At 37.5% G+C, this 27,927-nt stretch overlaps 1 protein-coding gene and 1 long non-coding RNA gene across 2 annotated transcripts; both read left to right on the top strand.

The window, feature by feature from the left end:
• Positions 1–841: 841 nt before the first annotated feature.
• On the top strand, positions 842–26,040 carry LOC115925198 (43 kDa receptor-associated protein of the synapse-like). Its single transcript, XM_030988761.1, has 4 exons — positions 842–938; positions 22,832–22,954; positions 24,177–24,230; positions 25,698–26,040. Exons 1-4 carry the CDS (start codon positions 846–848, stop codon positions 25,920–25,922), a joined length of 495 nt encoding a protein of 164 aa, XP_030844621.1. The 5' UTR covers positions 842–845; the 3' UTR covers positions 25,923–26,040.
• On the top strand, positions 26,040–27,927 carry LOC115925199. Its single transcript, XR_004064595.1, has 2 exons — positions 26,040–26,135; positions 26,727–27,927. It is a non-coding gene; the product is annotated as an uncharacterized LOC115925199 (long non-coding RNA).

Below are 27,927 nucleotides of genomic sequence, written 5' to 3'. Positions count from 1 at the left end.
TTTTTTGTTCCTTACCTTCCTTGCTTGCTTTTCAGAACATAAACAAAAAGAATATTTAGACACATACCCCCCCCCCCCCATCCAAATAATCCTAGACCTACCACTTCAGTGGATTATCTCTTAAAACATAAGTGGATGTAGAGTGTGATGAAAATAGATGTCGTTGTAATTTATCGTCTATGGAAAGCTTCAGGAAATTAAATGTATGAAGATTTATGACGCAGAAACGCTCCATAAAAATTGTTTTGCTACCATGATAAAAGTCGGTCGTCAAGTGCCTTGCATATGAAAGTGAAATAGAAGTTATAAATAGACAGAAGCCCGAAAGAGAAAATAAACATCCGTCTTTATGGAGTGATTAAAATGGTGTATTTATATTTATGCATATATCATGTATCTGCTTCCGGCGGAATCGGACAATTATTTTGATGATGACGATGATGTAATACGTGAACAAACTTTTCATTGTAGGTCCAAATATTTTAAATTATTATTCCCTCTCCATCTCTCTGAAATGTTGTGCTTTGTCTATAATCTTTTCCTGCTCCTCATCTGCTTATTATTTTATTTGTTTGAAGCATAAAATTATTATTATCATTATATTATTAATATTTATTATTGTTTAATCATGGTAATAACAGTCATTATTATTGCATTATTATTATCCTTATTTACTTTTATTATTACCATTACTAGTATTGTTATTGTTATTAGGCCTTTTATTATAATCATCATCATCAACACCACCATTATTATTATTATTATAATTACTTTTTTTGTTGTCATCATTATTCATAATGTTCATTCCTTTTCCCCTTTTCGAACTTTCCCTCTCACAGGAGGCGATGAAGCTCTCTCTTCAGCAGCACGATCACTTCGCCCAAGCTCGTTGTATGGGTGTCTTCGCTGATGTTCATAGAAACAGAGGGGACTGTGAGGTACGTAAAAAAACCCTTTAAAATGATTAGAATCATTTTAAAGGTACTATGTCCCATTTGCAGGCCAAAAAAATGAAAAAGTTAAATTCCAACTGCATTTGAAAGATAATACTAATTCAGAACTTCCCTAAAAAAGGTGGGGCTTGAAAATGTCTTCAAGTGGGAAAATAACGACTATTAGTTGTCAAATCGACTTTAGGGCTATAGAGCCCAAAATTAATAGTCTTGATTTTCAGACAATTGTACCGAATGGTCATACGTTTTATGCTGCACAAAGATTCAATCAGTTTAATCTTGGCCATCACAAGAAGTGGGTTATTGATGTAGACAAATGCTCATATACCCTTTACAACTCTTTTCATGTATGTTATTACCAAAGAAGAAAAAAAGCCAGTCAGTCACTCAATAGTGTCTGACAGTGAAGTCTAGCAAGTAAACGGGTTTCCTTGCATAATTTGAATATGAGGACACTGCTAACGTTTAAATTTCACAGATAGGACATACATGACATATTCATAATTCCTGCAAAGTTGTACATAATTTGAGGTTGGCTGCAAAAGGGACATAGTACCTTTAAAGATTTAAAATTGCCCGTATTACAATTTTACCTATTATTATAATTATTATTAGGAGTGTTATAAGTATTATTTTTTTCATTATTATTATTATTACTTTGTACTATTTTTATTATTATTATTTTTATTTTTACCAATATTATTGTTAAATTAATAGGCCTACCTTGATTCTTGTCAAGTTTAGTGTACATCCCTTAAATCTTCGTGAAAATAAAATTAATTGAATTTAACAGACAGAAACCATTGATTGTTTTTTTAATAAATGTTGTTAATACGGTGATTAGAGAGAGCACAAGCAACCATCTAGAATACCAGTAGAGCAAGTTTAAGATTGATATAACGCTTACACTTAAAACGAACTCATATATGAAAACTCTTTTTAATTCCTCATTTCGACATGACACTCTATATCAAATAGGCATATTCTATTACTTTTAAACAGGTAATTATTTCTTCGAAAACCACCCTGGTTTTTACTTTCTATCCGTCTAATCGTAGATCAAAATTCCTTTCGTACTTTATAATAGCCTTCAGTGAGTTTTGAATGATGCTCTGCCACACACACCGAAGGTGATAGGAACTTGACCCTTGACCTCGTGTACGTGACCTCCGATGACCTGCCGTCACTTTGTGCGAATTAGGATAAGTAACGAGTTTCTGTGACACAATCATTGGCACGACGACATACCAAATGGAATGCGACGTTTTTACAATGCTGGAAATTGGCTGTAAAACCAGAAACCTTGAGATAAATTATTGCTTCGAGTGTGTGGCGAAGTTTCACAAAAGTATTAGCATACTTCTGTTGCGAAATGGTTTGCAGACACTATTGATTTTTCTTCGTTGCTTTTCACTGCATGGAGATACTCTTCCCGAAAATACCCTTCCTTATTATCGTTGATAAAAGTTTATGCTTTACCGGGAGCAACCCCCCCCCCCCCCCTGCCGATGAAAAGTGGCAATATATCCGATTGACGGATGTGAAGATTTTAAATTGTTATGACATAATGCTCAATAAATATGCAAGAGCTTTTAGGTAAATGTTCAGTAAATTAATAAGCTAAGAATCTTGTCACTATATTGCTTTTTTTTTTTGGGGGGGGGCAGGGTTTTTGCTCGGATGGTCTATTATGCATGTTATGAGTAGGCCTATTCTAAACCCCATCTTTCTTTTAGGTCTATTTCTCCTTTTAGCAGTACACTCTTGCATAATATTTTCATTCATATTTTGATCGCCAAAAATGTATTCTTTAAATTGACATATTGCAATATAGAGACGCGGTGGCTTAAAGGTAAAGACCAGTTATGATCATGCGATTGCATTGTGAAAGAAACGTTGTTGAATCGATCAGAAAAGGTTGATCATCTAGCATCTAGCATCTGCAAGGTTCTGGAATCATCAAAATGATAAGAAATTTGGCCCATTCTTCGTAAAGTTACAAGCACTATACACAGAAAGATGTATATGGGACTACCTTATACCTCTTACAGACCATGAGAGAAACAAATTTACCAAATATATGAATTAGTAGGCGGTTTCCCGGCAAATTTTTTATCATCAAGTATTAGTCAAAATATATTCTTTCACATGATTGGTAATGAGAGCTTCCATTTCATGTTTTGAAATTGGGGCGTTTCCGATACTGGTCTTTACCTTTAATAGTAGAGCAGTGGTCTCATAACCCGGAGATCCCGGTTTCGAAACCAAGTCAAAGCGCTAAAGCCCTTTGCTAATGTATAAATCCTCATAATCAAGCCCCTGGAGATGACTTAAAGCCGTCGGTCCCCTAGTTGCTTACTTACAAGCATACGCATGCTTTCTTATCAGTCAGATAATACAAACCATCAAACCAATTTCCACTTGACATTTGAAGAACTGATACTCCGACATTTTGATATGGGTCTGGCACATGTGTTGTATCCAGATGTTCCATCTGCTCCAATCACCTAGATCCCAAGATTTCCGAGTTTAAATCCAGGTTGATACCTTGACTAGAATGTTCGAAGGATCCGTGTCAAACTGGGGATCCACACAGGGAAGCAGTTACATGATAGGTTGAACATGCATAGAAAACCGAATGGAGTTGGACTAGTCGCTCAATTGATGACATATTCGTTTGACGTTTAAACAACATATCGCGTAGAGGAAATATGTTCCACATGACTTTCAGATGGGGGGGGGGGGGGGGGTGACTTTTTATGTGTTTGATTTTTTTTTACTCTGTTTATTGCCATTTTATTTGATGCTGGTGATAGGTTGATATCATCACATTCGGAAGCGGTTGAGCACGAATTGTTTGTGCTATGTCGGACAAGATTTTCGACGATTATTTAAGTATAGACCAGTTCTGATCATGCGATTGCATTGTGAAAGAAACGTTGTGGAATCGATCAGAAAAGTTTGATCTTCTAGCATATAAGCATTGGTGTGTACTGCAAGGTTCTGGAATCTTCAAATTGATAAGAAATTTGACCCAGTCTTGGTAAAGTTACAAGCACTGTACACAGAAAGATGTACATGGGACATATAATAATTTACCAAATATATCAATTAGTAGGCGGTTTCTCGGCAAAATTTGTATCATCACGTATTAGTCAAAACATATTCTTTTACATGATTGGTAATAAGAGCTTCCATTTCATTTTTGAGAGGGGGGGGGGGGGGCATTTCCAAAACTGACTTTACCTTTAAATGCCCTCTTTACAAAGGCATCAAACAAATCTTGGAGAATTTGAAAGCGAACGCCATTATCTGGTCCGTTACCTTATCACGTCTTTTTCTTTCGTTATGGCAGAAATTTTACGATAAACGACTATCTAGTATTTGGCTTGATTCGCAGAGGGGCAACGATAATCCACACCAGTGGCGTATCCACTGGGGTCACATGGGCACCCCCCCCCCCCCCCTCCGCTCATGGCGAACAAGAGGGACAACAATAGATTCACACTCTTAGAAAAAAGGGTGCAAAAAGGAGTGCAAAATAAGAGTTTGCACCCTTTACATAAAAATGAACCCTATTGAAGGAAAAGGGGTTCAAAAAGGGGTGCAATATAAGATTTTGCACCCTTCCCACAAAAATGAACCCTATCGACCAAAAAAGGGTGCAAAATAAAAGTTTGCATATCGCATGCATATTCATGATTACTGTATACGAGTTCACATAAAAATATATTTATCATGATTTCTTAAGCAAATTATGACAATGCACATCAATGTTGTGATTTCTATTTTCCTTGGCGATCATTAATCAACATATTATTTTGTTTGATCATGTTACAATTACATTCACGTTTTAGCAATAGATATATATTGATTATATGATTTACTAACCAAGAAACATCATGCATGTTTAATATGCATTTGTGTACGAGAAAACATTACCATTATTCATCGATGATGGGTGCAGGATTGTACCTTTTAAAGGGTACAGGATTGAACCCCTAAAGGTGCTGCTATTGCATCGGTTTGCACCCCTAATGGAGCAGGATTGAACCATTAAGGGTACTAACATGTCTCCTAAAAGGTGCAACCTGGCACTTCTTTAAGGGTGCAGGATTGATCCCATAAAGGTGATGCTAGTGTTGCATCGGTTTGCACCCAAAGGTGCAGGAATGAACCATAAAGGGTACTATTTCCCCTAAAAGGTTCAATCTGGCACCCTTTTAAAGGGTGCAGGATTGCACCTTTAAAAAGGGTGCAGGATTTAACCCCTAAAGGTGCTGCTATTGTTGCATCGGTTTGCACCCCTAAAGGTGCATACTTGCACCATTTTTTCTTAGTGTGCAGAAGGAACTGAGAGACAAATGGACAAACGGTATCTTGAAAGAAGATTACATGATTTCTCTCATGCCCTAAACATTGATGGGTAGCTCAATGCCGCAAACAACACTGGTGCCCCTAAAGTTGGAATATCTTCTCAAAACTTTATTAGGCAATGTAAAGGATCATGATCCTACGCCCTCAAAATGCCTACATGTTTGGACTTCAATCAATAATTTTGAATTTGAATTTGAATTAACACTTCTGAATATATGTGCCCCTGCCCCTAAACCAACTTCCCCTCTCCACCCCGTCAGAGAAGGGCCACCTCCATGCCACAAACTACACTGATGTCCCTGAAGTTGAATAAAGTCATACTTCGCAAAATTTAAAAACTATTGAAAAAATATATATATGTACCTTTCACCAATTTAAAAACTTGTAAAAAAATAAACATGTACCTACCAGCAATCTCTTAAAGACATCCCCCACCCCCTCTATTATCCTGGAGCCGCAACTGCTGATGTCAGGGAGAGAGATAACTTCAGATAACTTCTTTAGATGAGTGACCGGTGTTCCAATTTGGTCAAGTTAGCGGCCAATTGAAATTGTCCAGAGTGTTGGCATCCCAGATGTCAAAAGCTATTTGCAGAACACAAGTGCAAGTTGATGTGTTCAGCATGTAGGCGGTACTGGCATGTTAACGGGAGGAGTTGACATAAAAATAATGATATCATAATCGTAGGGTAGATGCTATAAAGTAAGCGCTCTCAGATGTATTTCGGTCCGAGAGTTAGGTTTCATTACGTTTTCCATTTCCGCTCTAATACTGTAAATACTGGACTAATTTTTCTGATAGGAGTCAGAGTGGCTTTATCTCACGTAGTTTTACACACATCAGACGCCCTTTTGGCTCTAAACAGACGTTATTACCTTTTCCAGCGAGTCTGGAGTGGGAGGAGGGTTCCAGGACCTTTACAATTTACAGAGTCCCTGCTCTTTCTCCCTTTATAAGGGACTTATACATCTATCAAGTCATTATTTTTTAACGATATTCAATTAAATATAACCTGTCAAATTTTTCCAACTTTTCAACTTATATACCTAAAGTTTGAACTATGTGAATCTTTTCATTTATTGGCGGCCCCTAGACATGGAATGAAGAAGGGGGCTGTCTGGCTATTTCGTTGGTCCAAATAAGCCAGATCCTCCCCCCCCCCCAAAAAAAAAGGCCCCTTTCCCGTGCAAGAGATAATAATAACTATATTGCCATCAGACAACTTTGAATTGGGTTGTCACCCCTCTCCATTTTCATCGATACCCCGAAATCGTTATTGATGTTGTTATTCTTGTGTTTTTTCTTTATAAACGAAGTTGCTGAAAAAACGCCCGGCGACTGAAGGTAGATGAGTTCTTTTTTAATTACAATATTGAAATAAACAAATAAAACAACAGCAACAACAACAAACTCACTCACTATTTTGTTCACTCCTTTCAAAAGAAATCCCTTATCCATTCTATATATATGTTCTCCCTTTGTGTGCATCCGATCAACTTCTTGTAAGCTGGATCTGAAGAAGAAAATGGGTCAGACGTTGAAGTTCACATGCCCGCATATCGGCGCTATCTAATGACAGAATTTTATGACCGCGGCCAGCTGTGAATATGGCAGTGCACTATGTGCAGCGATACAGCATTGAGCACGCAGTGAACATGGGGTTGCAATGGTCACTGTCATAGCTGCTTGGGAGACAGAGTTGCGTCACCGAAAGTTGCTTATGATGTAGATTTCTAAACAGAATTGGTCAGTCATTCGTGGAGCCTTAGATGAGTCCATCCCGTAGAGATTGCGCGTGGGAGGGAACTATTTTGAGCTCAATGATTTAAAGATAGAGCTGAATTCTGATCGCCAAATGACATTGTGGAAGAAACTGTCTGATAGCAGTTAGAGAACTTGTATATACGATTTCTGGTATACTGTGATGATCTGAAATGATAAATTGCTAAGGACTGACTCGATCTTTATGAATGGAACATGTATTGTAGTCCACCCAGAAAAGGGGACTACGCATACATGTGTGTAACACGAATGTTTTTATTCATATTTCGAATATGAGAGCATTTTGAAAAGCATGAAAAGCATTCCTTTTCAGGGGACACTTCTTCCAAGATATTCTTTCAATCTAGTATAAAGAATATTTGTGAAATCTCAAAACTTAGGCCTATTTTTCACCTTTGCCCGAACATCATTATGGCCTCGTTCGCGTGTCACAACTATTTCTCTCAATACGCTATGGTCACGGACTCACGGTATGTCCGTTTGTTTATCTTCCGATTTCTTGATGGGTTGAGTGAAGTCCGGAGATGGTTTGTTGGGATGGCTTCTGTTTGGGTCAAGACAGCTGGAAGGATGGTGTACTCTTCTAGAAGGAATGGAGGGGTTTTAAAGATATATTTCTAGAGGTTAGGAGTATCCAACGTTGGGCGGACAACCCTCAACACCCCCCCCCCCCCTCTTTCCAGCCATAGGAAATAAGGCAATGCGACTTTTACTAGATAGAAGTCGCAATCGTTTTTTCTTCTATTTGGTAACCTCACCGCACTGTTGTTAGGCCATAGGGCCTTCCCCGACCCACAACCACACACACAAATTTGTTCGGTTGGTTGGTTGGTTTTACCTGACTGCTAAGAAAGAATGTGTATGCAAGTAAACAACCAGGGTACCGACGGCTTTAAGCTGTCTCCGATGGACCTGGTATTGAGGATTAATGCCTTACAAAGGGGCACTAGCGCATCGAAATCGTTTCGAACCCGGGAACTTCCGGTTACAAGACCCCTGCTCTACCACTGAGCCATCGTATGGGCGTAGGCCTATCTTAAGAAGATGTGAAGTTAGCCATAAACGAACGTAGTACGTTCAGCTTTTTGTCTAGTTATCTCGGGTATTTACTTGCTTGAATATATACCGCTCATAACAAGAGCCGTTGTGGTGTCGCTGACACAGGTGTATTTCAGCTATGTGAGTGACGCCGTAGCTTCGGCGGTAAAGTCCCGTAGGAACCCGCTGAGATAACCTTTTTCATCATCGCTAGACCCCCTGGCGCTCGGTGAATTCCAACCTGGGCTGGCCCGCTGAGCGCCTGTCCAACTACCGTATTACTACTATCATGACTACAAGGATTGTCTCGATTGGCATGGGCATGCAATGCAATCCCTGAGCCTCCTCTTTTCTGTTTCTTTCTCTCTCTCTCTCTCTCTCTCTCTCACTGCTTATCTTTCTTGTAATCTTGACATTTCTACATTTACACTGTCTACTACATGACTTGTTTCTTTTATCCACATATCGCCCTCTAAGCCCTCTTTCTGTCCAATCCCTCCAATCTATCTCTCTAGCTCACTATCTTTCTACATGCCTATTTATCATTCATCTACCTATTCCCTTCTTCATTTTGTGTCTTTCTCTCTCTCTCTCTCTCTCTTTCTCTCGCACCTTCCCTCCTCTCTAGCTCACTATCCTTCTTGCAGGCCTATCTATAAGTTATACCTATCATTCCGTTCTTCATTCTGTTCACTTTGATCTAGTTTTTAATTAGGTGATACGTACGTAGACGTATCACCTTTTGATTTCGTCAAGATTTTTATTATTTATTTATTTATTTATTTATTTATTATTATTCTTCCTCGAATTTGTTCGCAGGATATCTCAAGACTGAATAAAGCCATTATCATGAAACTTGCCATGATGATAGATCTTAGTCTAACTTAGAACTGCGTGACTTTTTAGAGAGTCAAAATTATCGTGACGTCATCCAGGCGCCATTTTGTGAAAATCAACTAATGATCATATCTTCATAACGAAAAAGTATTTCTCATTCATAATTAACACGATTAAGATAAATATCCGTCCGGTCAAGTTGAGGTCAATAAAAGTGCGCAAATGCGCGCGTGCGCGTTCGTCCGCGCGTTTACGCGCGCGCAAAAATTTAAAATGCTCCAAATCATCCTAAATTTTTTTTGCATACGTTTCAGGCCATATGGAGCATTTGATAAAAAATTACGCACACGCGCATGCGCGCGCGTTTTCGCGCGTACTGGCATTTTGCAACGTAGAATCGCCGATTTTTTTCGGTCATCATATTCGGTACATTTTTCCAAGCATTTTGATAATTTGTTCACCTTTTATTAACGCAATGAGCGTCCGTCAAAGTTGACAGCACGCGCGGATTTGCGTTATCTTTATCCACAATACATGGGCAAAAACATGCCTATATAAAACTCATTGTAACTCTTTAGAATAGATAGAAACTCCTAATATTTTTTCATATTTAGATAGATTATGAGTTGGAAATATGATTTCATGTCTCATTTTATCCTCAATTAACTCATGACGTCATCATAATGGCCTCCAAACTCAAAATTTCAATTTGCATATTATGACGTCAGCATATTTTTGGAAAATTGATTGTATCTCTGTAAATATGGATCAATTTTCTTTTTAATTTTGATATGTTCTAGCTGAGACAATTTTCTACAAATATAGTATTCAAAATTTTATTTTTGACAAAAGTATCATGGTGTATTTTTGCGATTAAAGGAGGCATGCCAATTTTTCGCATTTTGCGTGTATTCTCTATGGGACATGACTTTTTCTCAAAACTGGATTCTACACTCCTGTCTTTCGCGAGCAAAATCTCCAATGTTTTATCTTTGTTTTCGCTGAGCTTTAGATATGTTGTAGCTGAGACAATGAGCTATCAAAAGTGTGTCTTTTATTTTTCGATTAGATGCCGGGATCATGCTCATATTTCACTTGCAAAGTAGGATTTCTGAATTCCATTTCCCGTTTACGTGTAATCGCTATGGGAGATGTTTTGGTATATCGGTAACGCACTTGACTTCCAACCTCGAGATCCCTGGTTCGAGTCCGGGTGTCTCCAACACTTTTTTTTCCACTTTTTTTTTTCCTTTTGACCTTCACTGTACCATCTCCTTTGATTATTTAAACACGTAGATTCGCAAATAATGTCATAAATAACCCTTTTTACTTTATTATTACCCTATTTCCACTTAATCCATTACTTTTTGCGTGTAATCCCTAGGAGAGATGACTTTTTCTAAAATCTGGAGTCTACATTCCTGTCTTTTGCGAGCAATATCGCCGTTATTTCGGCTTAGATTTTGTTGATTTTTTAGTATGTTGTAGCTGAGACTATATGCTATCTAAATCAACCCTCATTTTTTCAATAAGATGTCATGATCGCGCTCATGATCATTATCATGATCTTCATGATCATCATAATCATAATGATGATAATCATTTATCAGTTACATTTTCATTTCTTTGAATAAGATAAAAATCGTCAAAAGGTGTTCTTCATGATGTAAATTAGAGTCAAATGTGTAACTGGTTACTGCACAGGGTCAAAGGTCATATATTGTTTCAATCTATCTTCCCTAGATCCATGATGATCAAGGAGACACGATTTAATCTTGACATATGAATAGATCATAATGGGAGAAGCATATGAATGGGAGAAGCATTTTACAAAATAATATATCGTGTAATGCATTATTCGTTATGTAGACCATTATCATACGTATCACCTAATTCGTCTAAGTGACGAATTAAAGTCTAGTTAGGTGATACGTAACGAAGTCTACGTATCACCTATTGATTTCGTCAAGATTTTTATTTATTTTTTTTTTTATTTATTATTCTTCCTCAAATTTGTTCGCAGGATATCTCAAGACTGAATGAAGCCATTATTATGAATCTTTCAATGATGATAGATCTTAGTCTAACTTAGAACTGCGTGACTTTTCAAAGACTCAAAATTATCGTGACGTCATCCAGGCGCCATTTTGTGAAAATCAACTAATGATCATATCTTCATAACGGATAGTAATTTTTCATTCATATTTATCATGGTTAAGATCAATATCCGTCCGGTCAATTTTAGGTCAATAAACGTGCGTAAACGCGCGCGTACGCATTCGTGCGCGCGTTTACGCGCGCGCAAAAATTTAAAATGCTCTAAATCGTCTTAAAAATTTTTTGCATACGTTTCAGGCCATTTAAAGCATTTCGCGAAAAAATCGCGCACACGCGCATGCGTGCGCGTTTCCGCGCGTACTGGCATTTTGCAACATAGAATCACCAAATTTTCTCTGTCATCATATTTGGCACATTTTTCCAAGCATTTTGATAATTTGTTCACCTTTTATTAACGCAATGAGCGTCCGTCAAAGTTGACAGCACGCGCGGATTTGCGTTATCTTTATCCACAATACATTGGCAAAAACATGCCTATATAAAATTCATTGTAACTCTTTAGAATAGATAGAAACTCCTAATATTTTTTTCATATTTAGATAGATTATGAGACGGAGATATGATTTCATGTCTCATTTGATCCTCAATTAACTCATGACGTCATCATAATGGCCTTCAAACTCAAAATTTCAATTTGCATATTATGACGTCAGCATTTTTTTGGAAAATTGATTGTATCTCTGTAAATATCGTTCAATTTTCTTTCAAGTTTTAATATATTGTAGCTGAGACAATTTTCTACAAATGCAGTATTCACAATTTTTATTTTTGACAAAAGTATCATGGTGTATTTTTGGGATTAAAGGAGGCATGTCAATTTTTCACATTTTGCGTGTATTCTCTATGGGACATGACTTTTTCTCAAAACTGGATTCTACACTCCTGTCTTTCGCGAGCAAAATCTCCGTTGTTTTAGCTTCATTTTCGCTAAGCTTCGGATATGTTGTAGCTGAGACAATGAGCTATCACAAGTGTGCCCTTTATTGTTCGATTAGATGCCGGGATCATGCTCATATTTCACTTGCAAAGTAGGATTTCAGAATTTCATTTCCCGTTTACGTGTAATCGCTATGGGAGATGTTTTGGTATATCGGTAACGCACTTGACTTCCAACCTCGAGATCCCTGGTTCGAGTCCGGGTGTCCCCAACAATTTTTTTCTTCACTTTTTTTTCCTTTTGACCTTCACTGAACCATCTCCTTTGATTATTTAAACACGTAGAATCGCAAATAATGTCATAAACAACCCTTTTTACTTTATTATTACCCTATTTTTACTTAATCCATTACTTTTTGCGTGTAATCCCTATGGGAGATGACTTTTTCTCAAATCTGGAGGCTACATTCCTGTTTTTTGCGAGAAATATCGCCGTTATTTCTGCTTGGATTTTGTTGATTTTTGAGTATGTTGTAGCTGAGACTATATGCTATATAAATCAACCCTCATTTTTTCAATAAGATGTCATGATCGCGTTCATGATCATGATCATTATCATCATGATCATCATTATCATAATGATGATAATCATTTATCAATTACATTTTCATTTCTTTGAATAAGATAAAATTGTCAAAAGGTGTTCTTCATGGTGTAAATTAGAGCCAAATGTGTAACTGGTTACTGCACAGGGTCAAAGGTCATATATTGTTTCAATCTATCTTCCCTAGATCCATGATGATCAAGGAGACACAATTTAATCTTGACATATGAATAGATCATAATGGGAGAAGCATATAAATGGGAGAAGCATTTTACAAAATAATATATCGTGTAATGCATTATTTGTTATGTAGACCATTATCATACGTATCACCTAATTCGTCTAAGTGACGAATTAAAGTCTAGTTTTTTAGGTGATACGTACGTAGACGTATCACCTTTTGATTTCGTCAAGATTTTTATTATTATTTATTTATTATTATTCTTCCTCGAATTTGTTCGCAGGATATCTCAAGACTGAATGAAGCCATTGTTATGAATCTTTCAATGATGATAGATCTTAGTCTAACTTAGAACTGCGTGAATTTTCAAAGACTCAAAGTCATCGTGACGTCATCCAGGCGCCATTTTGTGAAAATCAACTAATGATCATATCTTTATAACGAATAGTAATTTTTCATTCATATTTATCATGATTAAGATCAATATCCGACCGGTCAAGTTGAGGTCAATAAACGTGCGTAAATGCGCGCGTGCGCGTTCGTCCGCGCGTTTACGCGCGCGCAAAAATTAAAAATACTCTAAATCATCCCAAATTTTTTTTGCATACGTTTCAGGCCATATAAAGCATTTGATAAAAAAATTACGCACACGCGCATGCGCGCGCGTTTTCGCGCGTACTGGCATTTTGCAACACAGAATCGCCGATTTTTTTCTGTCATCATATTCGGTACATTTTTCCAAGCATTTTGATAATTTGTTCACCTTTTATTAACGCAATGAGCGTCCGTCAAAGTTGACAGCACGCGCGGATTTGCGTTATCTTTATCCACAATACATGGGCAAAAACATGCCTATATAAAATTCATTGTAACTCTTTAGAATAGATAGAAACTCCTAATATTTTTTCATATTTGGATAGATTATGAGTCGGAAATATGATTTCATGTCTCATTTGATCCTCAATTAACTCATGACGTCATCATAATGGCCTCCAAACTCAAAATTTTAATTTGCATATTATGACGTCAGCATATTTTTGGAAAATTGATTGTTTCTCTGTAAATATGGATCAATTTTCTTTTTAATTTTGATATGTTCTAGCTGAGACAATTTTCTACAAATGTAATATTCACAATTTTTATTTTTGACAAAAGTATCATGGTGTATTTTTGCGATTTAAGGAAGATATCAATTTTTCGCATTTTGCGTGTATTCTCTATGGGACATGACTTTTTCTCAAAACTGGATTCTACACTCCTGTCTTTCGCGAGCGAAATCTCCGTTGTTTTAGCTTTGTTTTCGCTGAGCTTCGGATATGTTGTAGCTGAGACAATGAGCTATCAAAAGTTTTTCCTTTATTTTTTTATTAGATGCCGGGATCATGCTCATATTTCACTTGCAAAGTAGGATTTCTGAATTCCATTTCCTGTTTACGTGTAATCGCTATGGGAGATGTTTTGGTATATCGGTAACGCACTTTACTTCCAACCTCGAGATCCCTGGTTCGAGTCCGGGTGTCTCCAACACTTTTTTTTTCACTTTTTTTTCATTTTGACCTTCACTGTACCATCTCCTTTGATTATTTAAACACGTAGATTCGCAAATAATGTCATAAATAACCCTTTTTACTTTATTATTACCCTATTTTCACTTAATCCATTACTTTTTGCGTGTAATGCCTATGGGAAATGACTTTTTCTCAAATCTGGAGTCTACATTCCTGTCTTTTGCGAGCAATATCGCCGTTATTTCGGCTTGGATTTTGTTGATTTTTGAGTATGTTGTAGCTGAGACTATATGCTATCTAAATCAACCCTCATTTTTTCAATAAGATGTCATGATCGCGCTCATGATCATGATCATGATCATCACGATCATCATTATCATAATGATGCTAATCATTTATCAATTACATTTTCATTTCTTTGAATAAGATAAAATCGTCAAAAGGTGTTCTTCATGATGTAAATTAGAGTCAAATGTGTAACTGGTTACTGCACAGGGTCAGTGGTCATATATTGTTTCAATCTATCTTCCCTAGATCCATGATGATCAAGGAGACACAATTTAATCTTGACATATGGATGGATCATAATGGGAGAAGAATTTGATAAAATAATATATCATGTAATGCATTATTCGTTATGTAAACCATTATCATACGTATCACCTAATTCGTCTAAGTGACGAATTAAAGTCTAGTTTTTTATTATTATTCTTCCTCGAATTTGTTCGCAGGATATCTCAAGACTCAATAAAGCCATTGTTATGAATCTTTCACTGATGATAGATCTTAGTCTAACTTAGAACTGCGTGACTTTTCAAAGACTCAAAGTCATCGTGACGTCATCCAGGCGCCATTTTGTAAAAATCAACTTATGATCATATCTTCATAACGGAAAGTAATTTTACATTCATATTTATCAAGATTAAGATCAATATCCGTCGGATCAATATGAGGTCAATAAATGCGCGCAAAAATGCGCGTACGCGTAGGCGCGCGCGTCAATGCGCGCGTAAAATTTTAAATTGCTCAAAATCGTCTTAAACTTTTTTTGCATACGTTTCAGGCCATTATAAGCATTTCATAAAAAATCACGCAAAACACGCATTTTTGCACGTTTTCGTTCGTCACGGCCGAACGAAAAATAATTTCTCCGCAAAAGCTTTTGACCGAATATTCCTCATATTTTTCCGGAAAATTTGATACCATGTTAAGCTCTTTATCACTATTAAAAACGGAATGAGCGTCCGTTCAAGATAACCGTCCGTACGCGCGATTTTTGTAATACATTGCATATATGGGCAAAAACATGCCTATGAAAAGTCCATTGGGATGAATAGGGATTGCCAATTTTTTTTTCATATTTAGATAGAGTATGAGTCGGAGGTAGGATTTCATATCTCATTTGGCCATTAAGTACATCTTAACGTCATCATAATGGCCTTGGAAGTCAAAAATACAAAATTGCATATTATGACGTCATTGTATTTATGGAAAATGTAGTGTATTTCTCTCAATATTCATCGATTCTCTTTGAAATGTCGATATGTTGTAGATAAGGCAATTCTCTACACGATCACTTTTCACTAAGTTTCATTTTAATGAGGTCATCATAGTACAAAATTCAATTAAAGGCCACATGTCAGAATTTTCGTCATTTGCGTGTTATGTCTATGGAGGGTGAATTTTGTCCACACTATGAATCTACATCACATCCATCTTTCAGCACTATCTCGCTCATTTGTGCTCTGTTTTCTCCCAAATTTGGGTATGTTATAGCTGAGACCATGGGCTATAAAAACGGTGTACTTTGTTTTTTGATCAGATGTTGGGATCATGTTAAAATTTTCGATCGAAAGTTGAAATTGCAAATTTTGAAGGAATCATTAGGTGATACGTAACGAAGTCAACGTATCCTTTTTCTTTTTTTTTTTTTTTTTTTTTATTATTATTCTTCCTCGAATTTGTTCGCAGGATATCTCAAGACTCAATAAAGCCATTGTTATGAATCTTTCACTGATGATAGATCTTAGTCTAACTTAGAACTGCGTGACTTTTCAAAGACTCAAAGTCATCGTGACGTCATCCAGGCGCCATTTTGTAAAAATCAACTTATGATCATATCTTCATAACGGAAAGTAATTTTACATTCATATTTATCAAGATTAAGATCAATATCCGTCGGATCAATATGAGGTCAATAAATGCGCGCAAAAATGCGCGTACGCGTAGGCGCGCGCGTCAATGCGCGCGTAAAATTTTAAATTGCTCAAAATCGTCTTAAACTTTTTTTGCATACGTTTCAGGCCATTATAAGCATTTCATAAAAAATCACGCAAAACACGCATTTTTGCACGTTTTCGTTCGTCACGGCCGAACGAAAAATAATTTCTCCGCAAAAGCTTTTGACCGAATATTCCTCATATTTTTCCGGAAAATTTGATACCATGTTAAGCTCTTTATCACTATTAAAAACGGAATGAGCGTCCGTTCAAGATAACCGTCCGTACGCGCGATTTTTGTAATACATTGCATATATGGGCAAAAACATGCCTATGAAAAGTCCATTGGGATGAATAGGGATTGCCAATTTTTTTTTTCATATTTAGATAGAGTATGAGTCGGAGGTAGGATTTCATATCTCATTTGGCCATTAAGTACATCTTAACGTCATCATAATGGCCTTGGAAGTCAAAAATACAAAATTGCATATTATGACGTCATTGTATTTATGGAAAATGTAGTGTATTTCTCTCAATATTCATCGATTCTCTTTGAAATGTCGATATGTTGTAGATAAGGCAATTCTCTACACGATCACTTTTCACTAAGTTTCATTTTAATGAGGTCATCATAGTACAAAATTCAATTAAAGGCCACATGTCAGAATTTTCGTCATTTGCGTGTTATGTCTATGGAGGGTGAATTTTGTCCACACTATGAATCTACATCACATCCATCTTTCAGCACTATCTCGCTCATTTGTGCTCTGTTTTCTCCCAAATTTGGGTATGTTATAGCTGAGACCATGGGCTATAAAAACGGTGTACTTTGTTTTTTGATCAGATGTTGGGATCATGTTAAAATTTTCGATCGAAAGTTGAAATTGCAAATTTTGAAGGAATCATTAGGTGATACGTAACGAAGTCAACGTATCACCTTTTGATTTCGTCAAGATTTTCTTTTTTTTATTTTTTTTTTTTATTATTATTCTTCCTCGAATTTGTTCGCAGGATATCTCAAGACTCAATAAAGCCATTGTTATGAATCTTTCACTGATGATAGATCTTAGTCTAACTTAGAACTGCGTGACTTTTCAAAGACTCAAAGTCATCGTGACGTCATCCAGGCGCCATTTTGTAAAAATCAACTTATGATCATATCTTCATAACGGAAAGTAATTTTACATTCATATTTATCATGATTAAACTCAATATCCGTCCGGTCAATTCAAGTCAATAAATGCGCGCAAAAATGCGCGTACGCTTATGTCCGCGCGTTTACGCGCGCGAAAAAAATTAAAATGCTCCAAATCATCCCAATTTTTTTTTACATCCGTTTCAGGCCATATGGAGCATTTGATAAAAAAATTACGCACACGCGCATGCGCGCGCATTTTCGCGCGTACTGGCATTTTGCAATATAGAATCGCCGAATTTTTTCTGTCATTATATTTGATACATTTTTCCAAGCATTTTGATAACTTGTTCACCTTTTAATAACGCAATGAGCGTCCGTCAAAGTTGACAGCACGCGCAGATCTGCGTTATCTTTATCCACCATACATTGGCAAAAACATGCCTATACAAAATTCATTGTAACTGTTCAGAATGGATGGGAACTCCCAATATGTTTTCATATTTAGATAGATTATGAGTTGGAGATATGATTTCATGTCTCATTTGACCCTCAATTAACTCATGATGTCATCATAATGGCCTCCAAACTCAAAATTTCAATTTGCATATTATGACGTCAGCATATTTTTGGAAAATTAATTGTATCTCTGTAAATATTGATCAATTTTCTTTTAAATTTTGATATGTTCTAGCTGAGACAATTTGCTACAAGTATAGTTGCCTCAATTTTTCATTTTGACTAAGGCATCAAGGCGTACTTTTGCGATTAAAGGAGGCATGTCAATTTTACACATTTTGCGTGTATTCTCTATGGGACATGACTTTTTCTCAAAACTGGATTCTACACTCCTGTCTTTTGCGAGCGAAATCTCCCATATTTTAGCTTTGTTTTCGCTGAGCTTCGAATATGTTGTAGCTGAGACAATAAGCTATCACACGTGTGCCTTTTATATTTCGATCAGATGCCGGGATTATGCTCATATTTCACTTGCAAAGTAGGATTTCTGAATTCCATTTCCCGTTTACGTGTAATTAATCGCTATGGGAGATGTTTTGGTATATCGGTAACGCACTTGACTTCCAACCTCGAGATCCCTGGTTCGATTCCGGGTGTCTCCAACACTTTTTTTTTTCACTTTTTTTTCCTTTTGACCTTCACTGTACCATCTCCTTTGATTATTTAAACACGTAGATTCGCAAATAATGTCATAAATAACCCTTTTTACTTTATTATTACCCTATTTTCACTTAATCCATTACTTTTTGCGTGTAATCCCTATGGGAGATGACTTTTTTTTTCAAATCTGGATTCTACATTCCTGTCTTTTGCGAGCAATATCGCCGTTATTTCGGCTTGGATTTTGTTGATTTTTGAGTATGTTGTAGCTGAGACTATATGCTATCTAAATCAACCCTTTTTTTTCAATAAGATGTCATGATCGCGCTTATGATCATGATCATGATCATCATGATCATCATTATCATAATGATGATAATCATTTATCAATTACATTTTCATTTCTTTGAATAAGATAAAAATCGTCAAAAGGTGTTCTTCATGATGTAAATTAGAGTCAAATGTGTAACTGGTTACTGCACAGGGTCAAAGGTCATATATTGTTTCAATCTATCTTCCCTAGATCCATGATGATCAAGGAGACACAATTTAATCTTGACATATGAATAGATCATAATGGGAGAAGCATATAAATGGGAGAAGCATTTTACAAAATAATATATCGTGTAATGCATTATTCGCTATGTAAACCACTATCATACGTATCACCTAATTCGTCTAAGTGACGAATTAAAGTCTAGTATTTATTTTGTGTCTGTATAGAAGAAATAATTATTATTCTTTCTCAATTTTGTTCGCAGGATATCTCAAGAATGGCTAAAGCCATTATCATGAAAATTGCTATGATGATAGATCTTAGTCTAACTTAGAACTGCGTGACTTTTCATAGACTCAACATCATCGTGACGTCATCTAGGCGCCATTTTGTGAAAATCAACTTATGATCATATCTTCATAACCGAAAGTAATCTTTCATTCATATTTATCACGATTAAGATCAATATCCGTCCGGTCAATTTCAGGTCAAAAAAACGTGCGCAAATGCACGCGTGCGCGCTCGTCCGCGGTTTACGCGCGCGCAAAAATTTAAAATGCTCTAAATCATCCCAATTTTTTTTTGCATACGTTTCAGGCCATATAGAGCATTTTATAAAAAAATCGCGCGCACACGCATGCCCGCGTTTTTGGCGCGTACTAGCATTTTGCAACATAGAATCGCGGAATTTTCTTTATCATCATATTTGGCACATTTTTCCAAGCATTTTGATAACTTGTTCATCTTTTAATAACGCAATGAGCGTCCGCCAATGTTGACAGCGCGCGCGGATCTGCGTTATCTTTATCCACAATATATGCGCAAAATCATGCCTATACAAAATTCATTGTAACTCTTTAGAATAAATAGGAACTCCCAATATTTTTTTCATATTTAGATAGATTATGAGTCGGAGATATGATTTCATGTCTCATTTTACCATCAATTAACTCATGATGTCATCATAATGGCCTCCGAACTCAAAATTTAAATTTGCATATTATGACGTTTGCATATTTTTGAAAAATTGATTGTGTCTCTGTAAATATTGATTAATTTTCTTTCAAATTTCGATATGTTCTAGCTGAAACAATTCTCTACAAATAAGTGCCCACAATTTTTCATTTTGACAAAGGCATCATGGCGTATTTTTTCGATTAAAGGAGGCATGTCAATTTTGCACATTTTGCGTGTATTCTCTATGGGACATGACTTTTTCTCAAAACTGGATTCTACCTTCCTGTCTTTCACGAGCAAAATCTCCGTTGTCTTAGCTTAGTTTTTGCTGAGTTTCGAATATGTTGTAGCTGAGACAATAATCTATCACACGTGTGCCTTTTATTTTTGATCAGATGCCGGGATTATGCTCATATTTCACTTGCAAAGTAGGATTTGAGAATTCCATTTCCCGTTTACGTGTAATCGCTATGGGAAATGTTTTGGTATATCGGTAACGCACTTGACTTCCATCCTCGAGATCCATGGTTTGAGTCTGAGTGTCTCCAACAATATTTGTCTTCATTTTATTTTTTGACCTTTCACTGTACCATCTCCTTTGAGTATTAAAACACGTAGAATCGCAAATAATGTAATAAATAACCCTATTTTCTTTATTATTACCCTATTTTCACTTAATCCATTACTTTTTGCTTTTAATCCCTATGGGAGATGACTTTTTCTCAAATCTGGATTCTACATTCCTGTGTTTTGAGCAATATCGCCGATATTTCTGCTTGGATTTTGTTGATTTTTGAGTATGTTGTAGCTGAGACAAGTTTCCACGAGATTTATGTAGACTATCTAACATTATCATGACGTTATCATAGTCAAAAATTCAATCATAGGTGACATGTCAATTATCATATATAACAATCCTCAATCAGATACCTGAAGGGGGCGCTATACCACTTTTAATCATGGTCATCTGAAAGGCATTGTTCTCAATTGCATCTCTCTCTCTCCTCTCTCTTGCTCTTTTACTTCTCCTCTCATGTTCTGCCCCTCTCCTTTTTTGGTCTGTCTCTGCATCTATCTATCTCTCTTCTCTTTCACCCTCTCCCTCTCTCTCTCTCTCTCTTGCCTTGCGTCCCTCTTATTCTCTTGGTCTGTCTCCCTCTGCCCTACAGTTGAAACTTGACTCATGGATAGACCATAATGGAAGTAGTAAACGAAATATGAAATCGTAAAAATGCGTTCTTTATTATGTTACACATGAGCATACGTATCACCTAATTCGTCAAAGTGACGAATTAAAGTCTAGTTTGTTTTAGTTCTCTTATGGTATGTTGTTTATATAATGTCTTTGTTTTCTACAATGTATTCTATTTTTTGTAAATCTTTGTATGTACAGGGCTCTTTTGTAAAGCAGGCCTCTGGCACTAAAAAGACTACCCTGTTTTTAAATAAAACTGAATAAATAAATAAATAAATAATTCTATATCTCTCTCTTTCTATCAAGCTTGCTCTCCTTCTTACAGGCCTATCTACAAGTCATCTACCTATCATTCTGTTCTTCATTTCATCTCTTTCTTTCACCCCCGCTCTCTCTCTCTCTCTCTCCCCTCCTCATTCTCTCTCTCTCTCTCTCTTTCTCCCCTCCCCTCTCCCCCTCTCTCTCACTTTTTCTTTCCTTCTCCCTTCCTCTCTCTCTCTCCCCTCTCCTCTCTTTCTCCCTCACCCCCTCACTCCCTTTCTCTCTCCCCCTTATCTCTCTTTCTCTCTCATTCTCTCAACATCTCACTGTCTTCCATCTGTCTCGTCTCCAACAACTCTCTGCATGATATGAAATGTGTATGTTATCGTTAATGAAGTGTTTATCCACGATAACGGTCGACATAATGATTATTGAAGGGCTTGGTATCTATGTTTACATGCCTAAGTGCACCAGCTTGTAAACATTATCAGGCTGTATTCATTTCCTACAAGAGGTACCAACAATTTGATTGATATAGTTCGTTTAGTTCTAACTATTTAAATTATGCCTCAATATCGTTGTTTTTCTTTCTCTCCTTTTTGCCTCGTCTCTCACTTTCTCCCTCTCTCTCTCTCTCTCTCTCTTTCTCTCCCATATATTATTGTATGAATATGATGTACGTAAAGATTCATAAGACATTTTGTTTGTTGGTGATTTTACTTTGTAAACTCCGTGTAATTCAGCCCTTGGGCTGCCATAATTTATGTGTTGTTTAAATAAATACCATTTTAATTCATTTCAATACAATTCATTATACTCAATGTGTATATCTACCAGGTAGAATAGACTGGAAAAGGTATATACTTGACTAATCCTCACTTCACCTGTCGAAGCAAAAGATGGTAGAGAGTTAGTCAAGGCCTACGTAATATTCTTATACCAGAGCCAGCTCATCATTATTCTTGTGGTGAAATGATAATCGACTATTATCTTACCGTATGAATAATTGATATCATATTCTCCTTCCAAATCTCGCTCTCCCTTTCTCTTCTCTCACTTTCTCTCTCTCTCTTTCTCTCTCTCTCTCTCTCTACCCCTCTTCCTTCTCTATCTCCTCCTCTTCATCTTCCTCCCCCTCCACTTTCCTCTACCTTCTACATTATTTTGACTACAGAGGGCGTTTCCTAGATACGAGTCTGCGTTGAATCTGATGTCTGATATTGGTGATCGCTATGGTCAGATAATCGTTCTTGCCGGGATGACCAAAGCATTGATTCATATGAAGCAACCTGAGAAGGTAATGAACTTTCAGTTTAATCAGAAATTTTGCACCCCCCCCCCCCCTTACCGCCATCAAGCATTAGTTATTGTCAAGCCAGTCCCAAAGACTCATCATTGTCCTCCTCCCCCTCCCCTCCTTGCACTTCTCCCCCATCTACTGTTTAGGCCATCTCCTCTCCCCGCTCCTCCTTCACCTCTTCATACCTCCCTCTTCCTCTACTCTTTCGCCCTTCCATATTTCTTCTTTCTACTTTTCCTTGTTTCCTTCTTGCTTTTACTCTTTTCTCCTCCCTATCTTCCTCTTCTTCCATCTATTCCTCCTCCTTATTTCCTATCCCCGTTCCCCATCTTCTCCTCCTCCCCATCTTAACTTCTTCCTCCTCCCCCAATTCCTTCCTCTCTCCACCCCACCTATCTCCTGCTACTTCTTTTCCTTCTCCCCTTTCTCCTCATGATTTTCCTCGTCATAGCTTCAAAATGAACCAAATAAAAGAAACCATCAGTTTTGGTGGTCGAAAAGCTATAACAAAATCTTGTCTGACTTACTGAAATCTACCTCTGCTGTTATCACATGTCGTTTAGACCCAAACCAGGACCCTGTGTCATAAAACCTGTTGCCAATAACAACTGGCGCAGATCTATGACAAATCTGCTCATAGCCAATCAAATGCAAGGAAGTGTCGTGGTCGAGTGGTTTAAGGCGCTTGACTTGGAGATGCGAAGGTCGAGGGTTCGAATCCCGACACGGCACTAATATCCTTTGGCAAGATATTAACCTGCACTTGCTACTCTCCACCCAGGTGTTAAATGGGTACCCGGTAGGATGCGACCGTCATTGTTGGTCGACAGTTTTTGAGCGTCATTTAACGTCTGGCTGGAATGCTCCCCAGGGAGTGGAGATTGTGCACACATTGTGTGCGGACAAGCACTGAATCCAATGACCGGGGTAATAGTATATTTGTAAAGCGCTTAGAGACATTTGTATGAAGCGCTATATGAAAATTAAATATTATTATTATCATTATTAAGGATTTCAGTAGCTTATAACAAAGATTGTATCTTATTACGGGTAACAGGTTTTATGAAATAGGGGCCTGATCCACCAGCTTGACCATTAACAGAATTACATTTTCATGTATCACTTCTCTACTTCATCTCCTAGACAGTGTCAGTTTGATATCAGTGCACGATCAATTTAATTCATTTTAATGTGTATGTCTTATTTTTTAAATCAACAGGCAATAGACTTCTGCAACAAAGCAATGGAAGTAGCAACTAGTATTGGCAATAAGGTACGTCTAAAACATCATTTAGCGTAAAATGATGCACAAAATATATTCCAAATATCTTTGCAGCCCTTGCAAATGACGGTTTAAAAAGCTCATTCATCGTCCTTCGGATATTGACATTTTAACATTATTTTGTATACGTATTTTGTTATCATAGATTGCACAATATACCATGGTCCCTACTTATATTTTGTTCGCGTTCTACATTATTAATTATCACAAATACTTCAAGTTGTCATTGATAGTAGTCACATACTGTTTTGTAACTCCCCGAGGTTTTTTTTCTTTTTCACTTTACGATCTCACTAGAAATAACTATACAATCAAACATTCAGGTTGTACAATAAATATCGGCGATTTAGTATGAATAATCAATACAAAAATAAACTGGGTTGTCAAAAGGGCATACGAAACTCACCTTAGGTTAATCGCCGTCAGCAAAAAGTTAAAAATAAATGGATCAAACCAAATCGGCATCCACGGCGAAGTCAAGAATGATGATGCTGACGATGGCATGGGGGTGACGAAGACCACGCTGACGGCAATGACGATGAGGGTAATGATGATGTCGGCGATGACGGTGATGATGTCGTTGGTGTCGGTGACGTTGTTGATGAAACAATCAATAGACTAATTATATGATGAAGTCGATGACAATGAAGGTGATGTAGTGATGACGATGACGATATAATCAACAAGTCATCACAACACAACGAGTGACGGCGATTGGAAAGACAGATTTGAGAATACGGCAAGATGAAGATAAAATGAGGACTCAATCAATGAGAGATTTTAAAAAATTGCCGTTAAAGTTGTCAAAAATAAATCTCGCGAAATGCAGGTCGTGGTGCAATCAAGTCCACCGCCAGAGGTTGCCGGGACAAAGTCGTTCGAGTCCTCGGACGAAAATTCGACCATCAGGATATGATAAACACAACACAGTATAAACAGTCAGAGTGTACCGATACAAGGAATAACCGTCTGGTGCTCACGTGGTGAGAAGAGCCCAATGCCCAAATCACCACAGCGGCGTGATTGGTTGAAAGTAATCTAAGACACGCGTATACATATTAATATGTTAGTATACGCGCTGTACTAACAATGGCAAATCTGCGTCACAAAAGAATATATTAATAAACCAGACAGAACCGGTTTGAACATGTTTGCAAAGCCAGACAGGCAGAGTCGGAAAAAACGCAAGAGAAATTAGGTCTCCTTAGTCGCCATTTTGAAAATGGAAAGGCAATACATATATTAAATATGTACATACGAATCAATGCATACAGCTTTTAAAAAGTTATTACCCATGCTAAACTAAAGTAATGTACAATTTAAGCAAAAGTTTAAAAAAAACGTGACATTTGGTCACTACAGTTCAAATCGATTCATATCTTAGTTGTGCATGCTGAGGCCGGTCTAAATCGACATTGATAACACGATTCAATAATTAATGATTTATCTTTGTTGTAGATGTGCATGCTGCGATCGAACTGGACCCTTCATACGCTGTACAGAGCCATTGGAGATATGACGTCATCGCAGCAACACGCCTGCAAGTTTGACCAGTACTTACAAGAGATGGAGCTCTACTGTGGTGTGTGTCACGAGGTGATGGGCAACAGAGAGAACAGTCTCAATAGTCTCACGTGCTTCCACATATTTCATTCAAGGTTTGTTAGAAGGGTGTGTCTGTAGGGGTGGGGCTCTACTGTGGTGTGTGTCACGAGGTGATGGGCAACAGAGAGAACAGTCTCAATAGTCTCACGTGCTTCCACATATTTCATTCAAGGTTTGTTAGAAGGGTGTGTCTGTAGGGGTGGGGCTCTACTGTTGTGTGTGTCACGAGGTGATGGGCAACAGAGAGAACAGTCTCAATAGTCTCACGTGCTTCCACATATTTCATTCAAGGTTTGTTAGAAGGGTGTGTCCGTAGGGGTGTGTCCGTAGGGGTGTGTCCGTAGGGGTGGGGTGGGGGTTGTGAGCTGTTGGAAGCCAGGGAGGGGCTCTACTGTTGTGTGTGCCACGAGGTGATGGGCAACAGAGAGAACAGTTTCAATAGTCTCATGTGCTTCCACATATTTCATTCAAGGTTTGTTGAAAGAGTGTGTGTTCGTAGTGGGTGGTTGTTATAGGTGGGGAGTGGGTAGGGAGGGGTGAGGATGTGAGCTGTTGGACGCTTTGGAGGGGAGGGAAGGCGGTGATTGGGATGTTATAGTATTTTGTTCTTTAGGGTGGTGATAATGGTGATGGTAGTATAAGACTATTGGTAGTAGTCATGATTAAGAAGGACTTGCTATTTGTTATGAGAATGTAGATGTTGCTGATGAATGTGTTGTTGTTGGTGGTGATGATGATGGTGGGGGTTGCGATGGTGGTGGTTATTATGTTGCAATTGGTATTCTATTGTTGCAACAGCTCTATTGTTATCACTTAGCCAAGAAACTCTAACAAGTCATTTCTTCTTTCTTTTTGTTTCCTTTCTATCATGGCATTCTGCAGGTGCGTGGAGAATAGCACATTCAAGACGAGAGGCTGTCCAAACTGCAAGAAGACTTCCCACCTCTCATCGCCGGTACCAGTATAGCATCATCCAACAGGGCTCTGCACCCCTCAGAGAGGTGTAAAGATCACCCCCCCCCCCCTCTTCCACCACTCTCACTTCTACTACTATCTCTTATAGTAAACTGTGTTAGCAATCGTCACTTTGGTGGATCTCTTGAAGAAGACTTTGCACCTTTCCTCCACGGTTACGGTGTGGCATCATCTACGGTTACGGTGTGGCATCATCTACGGTTACGGTGTGGCATCATCTACGGTTACGGTGTAGCATCATCCGACAATCCAGGAGTCCCTCAGAGGGGTGTAAAGTTTACCCCCCCCCCCCTCATCTAAGACCACCACCATCACTACTACCCCTCCGTGACCATCCCTAAACTGCGTTGATGGGACTTTTGATCCACCAACGGTGTGCTTTTACAGGACATTGCTTCGAAAATGCATTTTTAGCTTGAGATGATTGAAAATTTTAAGTAAATAAAGTGTTAATGATGAAAGTGTAGGCCTATTGACTTTGATATATACCTTGAAACAACTGGGAATGAATACCATAATGCAATGATGATGAAAAAGTTATCCATTATGGTTTTGCACATAACAAAATTATTTAAAATGTCAACGAGCACATTAGCCTGACGTTTGCTCCTTTCGCCATTATAGACTCAAATGACATAAGAACGAATTGCACAATGTTAGTGCACCTTCTCTTAAGAGGGAAAAAATCGATAAAATACAATGTTTTTTCGTAAAGATATACTCACTGCGCCCTGTGCCCCTGTTGCATAAAATTTACTATTGATGGTAAACTTTGCCATCAATGTCAACTACCATGGTAACAGGGCTCAACAGCCAATAGAAATCAAGGTTTTCATGGTAGTTACCATTGGTGGCAAAGTTACCATCAATGATAAGTTTTGTGCAACGGGGTCCAGGACTTGAACCCTAAACTTCTCGACTGGAAGTCAACTGCATGAAACAGTAGGCCTACACAAAACTACACAACAATGCTAGTACAGAATAAATTTCCCTTTACTTTGTGAATCTTGAGATATCAATATGGAATCATTCTTGGTGGGCTCTAAAGCCTCTCCAACATTTATAAATATGCTTGGGAAAGGGGGTGGGGGTATCGTACCCCAAAAAG

The sequence above is a fragment of the Strongylocentrotus purpuratus genome, unplaced genomic scaffold, assembly GCF_000002235.5.
Source record: "Strongylocentrotus purpuratus isolate Spur 01 unplaced genomic scaffold, Spur_5.0 spur5_scaffold_17, whole genome shotgun sequence".
In the NCBI taxonomy this organism is placed as follows: domain Eukaryota; kingdom Metazoa; phylum Echinodermata; class Echinoidea; order Camarodonta; family Strongylocentrotidae; genus Strongylocentrotus; species Strongylocentrotus purpuratus.
Note: the sequence above shows the minus strand (reverse complement) of the source record. Positions and strands in the feature narration are given on the sequence as shown.